Raw genomic sequence first — 9,214 nt, 5'->3', positions numbered from 1 at the left:
CTGAACTGCCACCTGCCCGCCCACATGGAGAACTCGGAGCAGCGCATGGAGGACTTCGAGAGCATCCTGCAACAGCAGACCTTTGAGGGCCAGGCCGCCACCGGGGTGCTGGACCACGAGTCAGTTCCACTCCTTTAGTCTGTTACCATCCACCACTTGGGTCATGACCCTAGACTGACTGGCCCCCCGCAGCCCCCCCTCCAGGGGGCCCCTCTTCCCCCTTGGCCGGTCTGCAGGGGCCCCTCGGCCGGTCCGGAGGGGGCCCTCGGCCAGCCCCCGTATCCTGGGGCCGTGTTTCCACAGTAAACAGCATTATGCGACGTTACTGCTGCCGTTTACATGGAAGTGAAACGTCTGGCGTTTCACTTCCATGTAAAACTCAAACAAGAATACTCACTTGTTCCGAGTTCCCCAAGACTCTGCATAGCCTCCCCCTTACGCCCCCCACACCCCTCTCACGCACCTATTGTATGTTGTTTGTCCTTGGACTTAAAAATAGTTATTTCTTAGCTATCTTTGTTGCATACGAGGAATGGGTTAACCTAACAATTGTTAGTTCTTGGCACTTAATTCTATGAATATCCTTTCAGTACCGACCGTGATAAATTGTTGTTTCTCTTTCTTCTGACAATTAACTTAAATTCCGTGTGCTCAGGCCACGGTACAGATGCTAATGAGCCGACACGCGCACACGCACGGAAACGCAGCCTATATGTTCAAAGGGCAACCGTACTCAGGCCCATTATTTTAATTGAGTCTTCCCACTTTAGTCCTGATGTCTGTGAGTTCCAGACTCATGGAGGTCCCTGGGGGGGGGGCTGAGCTCACGTGTTCAGTCTGCTGCGCGGTTCTTCCCTGGGGGGTCAGGACTGGATTTACAGGTCCTGATTACCTGGAAACGTGTGTTCACAGCGTGGTCTTCTGGTTCGGGGATCTGAACTTCCGGATCAACGACCTGGAGATGCAGGTGGTGAAGTCTGCCATCGAGAGCAACAAGCTGGCCGTGCTGTGGGAGAAGGACCAGGTGAAATGAATGTGATATGTTATGAATGTTACGAGAAGGCGGCATTCCTGATATAAAGAATGGGATTGGTTCAAAGGTTCTTCCTGCCAGCCAATCAAACTTGTCCATCCCTAAACATTTCAGGTTGTCACTCAGAGAATGTAATTAAATAATATATCATCTATCATTCATTGATGTAGAAGACAGTGTAGTGTGTGAGCAGTGCCACTAGGTGGCAGTCCTAAACGTTCAAGTGAAAACAAAGAACACGATGTCCTAACAGCTGTTTCCAGATACATTACACAGCAGTGTGAAACAGGAACAGATGCATCACCCCTCCCCCCTCTCCCCCGTCTCCTGTCTCTCCCCAATTCTCCAGTCTCCCCAGAGTTGACTGTAGTCTCCCCTGTTTCCCCATTCTCCCCATTCTCCCCACAGGCGACTTTAGTCTCATTACCGCTTAACATCTGAAACTCGCTGCATTCACACACATACTCACGACACACGCCACTTAGTGCCCACACCTCTGAATGAGGTCATTGTGGTCTGGTGTAACAGGTGGAGCTGGTTTTCTCATTCCTTGTGATGGCACACCAGGGTTGACTAGTTTAGAGGACCACTCTGAAACCACTCTCCCAGCATGATGTGTGATGGTTCCTCTCCTCAGCTCAACATGGCCAAGGACAGTGAGGTGGTGTTGGAGGGCTTCCTCGAGGGTCCGCTGAAGTTCATGCCCACCTACAAGTTTGACGTTGGAACGGACACATACGACACGAGGTGGGCGCTCCTGATGTTCAGCTCGTCTGTGACGCCCCTCTCTCCTCCCCTCTGATCCTCTTCAAACCTCCATCAGCTCTTCTTCCTCTACTTTCCTCTTCAAAGATCTTATTGATATAACGATATAACTGGTATATAAAATGTGTACAAATACTAACGGTTCTCTCCCCAGTAGTTTTTCAGATATACTCTGCAGACTATAACTTCTTTCTTAGTTACTCTTTTACAATGTGTATGGTTTGCTTTGATGTTCAGTCTAACTTGCAAGTCGCAAGTCTAAATTGAACGCAGCGATGTATTGAATGAAATATCTTGCAACGTCGAAAGAAAAAACAAAATACTGAGCGCCTCTCGTCCTCTTCAGCGGGAAGAAGCGCAAGCCGGCGTGGACGGACCGCATCCTGTGGCGTCTTCGGCCGCCCGCTGCGGGCTCCACCCCCAAGGCGGGGAAGCGTGCGTCCATGTCGGGTCTGAGCAGCGGCACCAAGGTGACGCAGCACTGCTACCGCAGCCACATGGAGTACACGGTCAGCGACCACAAGCCTGTGGCCTCCATCTTCACCCTGCAGGTACATAGAGCCTCTTTACCCCTCTTACAGCTGGTAGAGCAGAGCCTCTTCACCCCTCTTACAGCTGGTAGAGCAGAGCCTCTTCACCCCTCTTAGAGCTGGTAGAGCAGAGCCTCTTCACCCCTCTTACAGCTGGTAGAGCAGAGCCTCTTCACCCCTCTTACAGCTGGTAGAGCAGAGCCTCTTCACCCCTCTTACAGCTGGTAGAGCAGAGCCTCTTCACCCCTCTTACAGCTGGTAGAGCAGAGCCTCTTCACCCCTCTTACAGCTGGTAGAGCAGAGCCTCTTCACCCCTCTTACAGCTGGTAGAGCAGAGCCTCTTCACCCCTCTTACAGCTGGTAGAGCAGAGCCTCTTTACCCCTCTTACAGCTGGTAGAGCAGAGCCTCTTCACCCCTCTTACAGCTGGTAGAGCAGAGCCTCTTCACCCCTCTTAGAGCTGGTCACATGCTGCCATCGCTCCCCGTCTCACTGGGGCTGCTTGAGTCTGTTAATGAGTAAATCTAGTGTCTAACACTCTTTGTATGCTCTCTGACAAAATGAATCTATTTCTTTTTAACTGTGGGATCATTCATTATGTGTTCTGGGGACTAGTCTGTATTCTGGGGACTAGTCTGTATACAGGTCCCCCTACAAGGTGGACCTGGTCCTGAAGGTCTGTGTTATGGGGTCTAGTCCCCCTACAGAGTGGACCTGGTCCTGAAGGTCTGTGTTTGTGCTCTGGGTCCAGTCCCCCTACAAGGTGGACTCGCCCCTGGTCCTGGTCCTGGTCCTGAAGGTCTGTGTTTGTGCTCTGGGTCTAGTTCCCCTACAAGGTGGACTCGCCCCTGGTCACCCTGCTGGTGGAGGACGAGTGGACCAGCCTAGCCGATGCGGTCGCTACGTTCCGATTGGCTCCCAGCTACGCCCGCAGCTCCTGGGACTGGATTGGTCTGTACAAGGTGGGTGTTTCTGCCCGTTATTATTGTGTGTGTGTGTGTGTGTGAGTGTGTGTGTTGCCGTGATGTTATGAACAGCTGGAGCTTCTTGTTCCTGCGGACACAGGGAGGAGTTCATTATGTGGTTCTTCATCACCGTTTGTTGGGAGGCCTTGACGAGATGTTGTGTGTTGCCAGGTGGGGTTCAGGCACCACAAGGACTACGTAGGATACGTGTGGGCCAAGCAAGAGGAGGCAGACTACCAGCGGCAAGAACATCAGGTGATGGACCTTTATTTTTATTCAGCTTTTAAAGGAAAATCCAACCCCCTTGTCTAACCTAGTCCCCGCCTCTAGCATATTTAAAAAGTGTCCGCGCTCACTTCTGCGTTCGCTGCGTTCGTCTATTCTCGCTACAATCTGGTTTGCGGGTGTAGCCCGACCGTTTGATGAAAGGGTTAATGTGTTGGGTTTAGCCTCTCCCAGTAAATAGGCGGGAGACTTCCAGTTCAATCCACTCAATACCAGTGTCCTGTCCCTTAACTGGCTGAGTAACCGACTCGGACCAGCGCATCTTAGCTGGATGGCTCGGGTGGGAGGGGTTTAAAGCTGACCGTAGTACCATCCTCTAAAAACCAATAGGTTCATGAATGTGGTTTTGACAAATGAAGATGCAGTGGCCGTTCGAACGGGCCTAATGTCCGCTGTGTTCTGAGAGCCGCTCCCAAACTCTCTGAACCCCCTGATGGTGAGCGCTCCCTGGTCCCCCTGATGGTGAGCGCTCCCTGGTCCCCCCCCCCCCCCCCCCGAATGGATTTGAATGCAGAGTACAAGACACTTGAGCTCCCATGGTTTATCTCTTCCAGGTAACCTTCACTGAGGAGGAGCTCCCCAAGGCCTGTGGGGACTTCATCCTCGGTTTCTATAGCAACAACATGAACACCATCGTGGGCGTGACCGAGCCCTTCCAGGTGATTATCACGGAGAGAGAGAGAGAGAGCGAGAACACCTCGATAACAATCAATCCGTGTTTTATTTCTTTTTGGATTCTTGATCTGGGGGTTGTGTGTAGCAGGGCACAGGTAGCAGACTCACAGTGAGAGACCCCTGCTCCTGTGTCCTGGTGCACTAAGGCAGCTCGTGTTAGTGTTAACATGTCGTGACTATGAGGCCGTCATCAGGCCAGACAGGGGACTCCCCTTCACACCGTTGTTCCCGATAACAACATCCACAACGACGTTCCTCCCGCCGGCTTTTAGATCCTGCTGCCCTCGGAGCAGCGAGACGCCAGCGCCTCCGACGACAGCTCTGAGGTCAGCTCGGAGGAGGACGACGACAGCCCCGACGGCCCGACCAGGTCCCGGTCCCGGTCCCGCAGCCCCAGCCCCGGGCCCAGCGGGGCCCGACGCCGCGACCACAGCCCCGGTCCCGACGCCCCCGACGTGACGGGGCTGAACCTTGCCGACGCCGAGACCCCCGCCCCGGACGGTCCACCTCAGGGGGGGAGTCTCCCGGCCTCTGGCCCAGCAAAGAGCACTTCAGCTGGGGAGGCGGAGTTGTGATGCAGACCCCCCCCCCCCTCCATCTCTCTCTCTCTCTCTCTCTCTCTCTCTCTCTCTCTCTCTCTCTCTCTCTCTCTCTCTCTCCAGTTGGGCCGTGTTGTAACTTGTTATATGCACTGTATGTAGACACTGTGTGGTTCGTAGAGTGGAGTTGATTATATGGAAACCATTATTTCAGGACTAAGGTTAGCCGTCAGGTCTATTGAGGAAGGAGGCTTACTTTCGGATTTTTATTACAAGGTTGACGCTACACTTGCTTTAGTTTTTTTATATTTGTATTCCTCTGCCTCTCTTCTACGTCGTGTGACTTCTGTCTCTCAGGCTGAGCCAACAGCCTGAGAGCCAACAGGCTGAGCCAACAGCTAATGAGTTGTCACACTTTACCCAGCCCTCATACGTACACAAACCAAGCCACACCAAACGCTTCAAGATAAGCCCACCGGCGTATGGGACCGCACCACGTTTCATGAACATGAGGAAAATGCCCGTTATCTCTAGCAGGAGAATATACATCGGCAGGAACATCCTCACACAGGGAGGGATCAACTCTTGACTCATCCATGCATTTATAAAGGGGAAAGCATTTACAGAGAGTGCACTCGACCAATAAGGCCATAGTGTCACATGACCCCCCCCTGCCCCCCCCGGGTCCAATCAGGTCTGCCATTAGAGACCTTAAGAACCTCAAGGTCAGTCTGTGGTAACACCTTCGCTGTGATGATAGCAACTCACATGCACACCCTTCCTTTCGACTCTAACCTGAACTATCACCTCAACGGGAGCGTAGTGCCCTCCCAGTCCATGCTGGTTTCTATGGGTTCAATTTAAAACCAACATGAGCTTGGCCTTCGGGTAATTTTTGTTATCTTTCTCCTTTCTGCACTTTGACAATTTTCTCCCTCTTTTATTTGTCAATCCTCCCCCCCTGTTGGTTAAGAAGCAGGCGGTGCTCTCTGCTTTGTGTCAGTTATTAGCTTGTGAGATCTTAGACAGAGTACAAAACAATGGTCACTTGAATTAGGCAGTGTGTAGCCTAGTACTGTAGCCTCGTCGTAAATGTGTACACTCCTCTATCAGTGTGTGTGTCAGTGTGTGTGGGAGAGGGAGATGGTATGAACGTTGTGATGTAAACTAGCTAGCTGTGAAAGAGCTGTGAATGGCATGGTTTGCTGCTCCATGCTGTACACGCGGTACCGTGACTTTGTGCCGTAAAGTGCTGTTTTGACTCCTCTTTGTGATGTCAGTGGCTGTGAGAAGTGTTAGAAGAATTATCGTGAGAACATCAAAAAATATAGAAAATACTGTAGACGCTAGGTGAGAACATTTCAGTTTCAGAGTTTGCTTGCATACTTTTTACTTAAATTCAGTCTCATTCTGCATCCAAAAGACAATATAATTAATATGATCTTTGTATACAATATGAAGTTTTGAATAGATAAGATCTGAAGCTATCGTAGGTAGTCCAAAATGAAAAGCCAAGCTGTATTCATAACGTTGGTTTTTACCAAAAAATTCTTACAATGCAGGTATGTGAAACTAGATTTTTGAAATGTCTAAAGAATGTTATAATAAATGTGTGTTTTAGATATATACGTTTGTATTTAAGGGTAATATAAAAGATTGGAGTATGAAAAAGATGACAATCTATGCCAAAAAGATAAGAATTATGATGTATTTATTTTCTTATTTAATTCTGTGAAATCAGCCTGAATTCTGCTGGCCAGTGAAGGAGAATTATTTCAAAGCAAATATGAGTGATATATTAATATTGTTTTTATTTTTGTGGAAACAAAAAAGGGCACCGCCACGGTTTTAATTGAAATTAAAACCATGCGTTACTGAAGTTGTCTCCGGAGTAGTTGGTTTGTTTGAGATGGAGTGGCTGACCAAGTCTAGTATCCACTAAAAAAAAGTATCTGTAAATGCCCAATGGAAGAAAAATAAAAGAAAATATATATATACGACCTCCCTTCAACCTTGACTGTTTGGATGTTTTTCTGAGTCTGAGAACTGTCTTCAGTAAGCAAACCATGAAGCACACGGTCATATCTGACCTGCGGATTTCTGGTACCTCTGCCCTTCTTAAACCAGGGGTCGTACCGGCGGCATTTAACAAACGCCAACAGAGTCATGTAACCTCTGACATCACAGGACAAACACGTTACATGTGCCTACATACATGATAAGAAAGTTTAAAGGGGACATATTACAAGCCGTTTTGAAAATGTGCCGCTTCTGACATAACATGTGGGTGTGGATAGATCAGTTCACATGTTATGTGGGCGTGTATATAATATGTCCCCTTTAAATAACTTTTACTTAACAAATGTTTAATTTACGGATGCTCGTGGCATTTCAATCACACTCATATAACACAGCCTTTCTGCTCAACATCTAGGAACAGTTCTGCTGTTGGCAATGGCCTTAATGCCAACGTGTTTTCATACACTTTGGCCAACATTTGGGTCTTGGAATGGGGGACAAAGTTCGGAAATACCTGGCTGGACTGCCTCCATCAGTTCCTAATCCTCTCAAACACGGTTTAACTCAACAATGGAGCTGGGCTTGTTTTAAAGCAGCCTGCAACCTTTATTTACCTAGTGGTCCTGATGGCCTTCTGTTTAGCCAGCCGCTCCACTTGTTCAACTTGACATTGGTCTCCTGATTGTCTTTCACTGTCTTTCAGTTCCAGCCAGGTGAAAAGGGCAGCTACAGGGTGGCTGATAATCCAACACAGCTAAATATAAAAAAAACTGATTCTCCATTACAGGCAACAGTTGGCTTAAACCATTATTTAATATAAAGGAACTAAGTGTAGAATTTGTACATGCATCACAGTGAAGCCATATATGAACAGCTTGTAATTCAACTTAAAGAATGAAACCGTCCTTGACACTCTACTGTAGACCAACTCGGAGCTGGTTTACATTAGACTCTATTGTGTAGACCAACTCGGAGCTGGTTTATATTAGACTCTATTGTGTAGACCAACTGGGAGCTGGTTTATATTAGACTCTATTGTGCACTGTAGACCAACTGGGAGTTGTTTTCTATTAGACTCTATTGTGTAGACCAACTGGGAGCTGTTTAGACTATTGTGTAGACCAACTGGGAGCTGGTTTCTTTTAGACTCTATTGAGTAGACCACCTCTCACTGGCTCTCACTTAACCGTTTCACCGTCTCTTTAACCGTCTCACCGTCTCTTTAACCGTTTCACCGTCTCTTTAACCGTCTCACCGTCTCTTTAACCGTCTCACCGTCTCTTTAACCGTCTCACCGTCTCTTTAACCGTCTCACCGTCTCTTTAACCGTCTCACCGTCTCTTTAACCGTCTCACCGTCTCTTTAACCATTTCACCGTCTTGTTAACCGTCTCACTGGCTCGTTTACCGTCTCTTGGATGCCTCTCTTGGAGTCCAGCGCTGCTCCAAACATACACATCGCCTCCAATATCCCTTGGGCCTGAGGTTGACTACCAGGCTCTTCGGCATAAGGAAAATACAGTTTCCTGCATTAGAAGCAGAATGGAACCGTCACATAGTGTTTGGGGAGACTCAAACATACTATTACAATTACGGTCTTATTCCAGTAACAGTGAGAAAATGGCATTGATGATCAAATAAAATGCCACACATTAATAAAAAAAATAATAATAAGATTTTGGTTATCTGGCTCTTTTAACATATCCACAGGCCAAGGGTGACAGCGGCCCCACCCTGCTCTACCCAGTCGACCCCCTGCGCAGCCCCAGGTTGAGCCCTGTTGGAGGTTGAACTCATCATGACAGGGGTTCTGAATAAACACGCACCCCTGTCATGAGAAGATGACCCCTTCCTTGCGGCTCAGAGGGGTCCGGCTTTCGCTGGAGTTTTCAGATGAGAAAGTTGAATCATAATTCAAGTTAAGTATTGTCCATCAAGATTTATTTAGTTATTCAACAGTTCCTCTGAGAGCTGGTGATGTGAAAGTGCTTGAGACACGTTGGTAAGGGAAAAGTCATGCAAGAGTTAATCATTATGTACCTCTAACCTGTGTGTTTTATCTTATGTAATATTGAATATATCTATGGGAGCATCAGCGATAGGTTGGAACGTACCAAGTTGGATCATGCAGGCAGGGGCAGGCGGGCAACCGCTGGGGGACCTTGCATCATACTGCTCCTCTTCACTCATTGTGCTCACCTTGCAGATTGATGGGCCCCTATGAGTGATGCAATCCTCCATAGTTATTTGTCACACAAAAAGCTTCCTCCTGATATATTTAACAGGATGCTGGAGAAAAAAGGTAGAATTAAATAACATAACATCGGATACTCCCTGCCCAGTGTGGTTTGGTAATAATCTTTTGTTGACAATGGAGCGTGTTTGATGATGCAATCCGGAGCCTG

General features: G+C 48.3%; 1 protein-coding gene across 1 annotated transcript in view; it reads left to right on the top strand.

Moving 5' to 3' along the window:
* inpp5jb (inositol polyphosphate-5-phosphatase Jb) overlaps positions 1-4,827 on the top strand; it is a gene marked incomplete at its 3' end in the record, with an annotated part of 17,749 nt that extends 12,922 nt beyond the window's left edge. Inside the window, exons 6-13 of the mRNA XM_084468851.1 lie at positions 1-119; positions 913-1,024; positions 1,671-1,780; positions 2,145-2,349; positions 3,152-3,289; positions 3,464-3,547; positions 4,132-4,236; positions 4,525-4,827. The exon at positions 1-119 is cut by the window's left edge and continues 57 nt beyond it. Coding sequence (XP_084324977.1) covers positions 1-119; positions 913-1,024; positions 1,671-1,780; positions 2,145-2,349; positions 3,152-3,289; positions 3,464-3,547; positions 4,132-4,236; positions 4,525-4,827 — 1,176 coding nt within the window. The remainder of the gene's footprint in view (positions 120-912; positions 1,025-1,670; positions 1,781-2,144; positions 2,350-3,151; positions 3,290-3,463; positions 3,548-4,131; positions 4,237-4,524) is intronic.
* Positions 4,828-9,214: the final 4,387 nt, after the last annotated feature.

This window comes from Micromesistius poutassou, assembly GCF_964030765.1.
Source record: "Micromesistius poutassou genome assembly, chromosome: 5".
NCBI classification, from domain to species: Eukaryota; Metazoa; Chordata; class Actinopteri; order Gadiformes; family Gadidae; genus Micromesistius; species Micromesistius poutassou.
The sequence above is the reverse complement of the archived record's forward strand: the minus strand, read 5'-3'. Positions and strand labels throughout refer to the sequence as shown.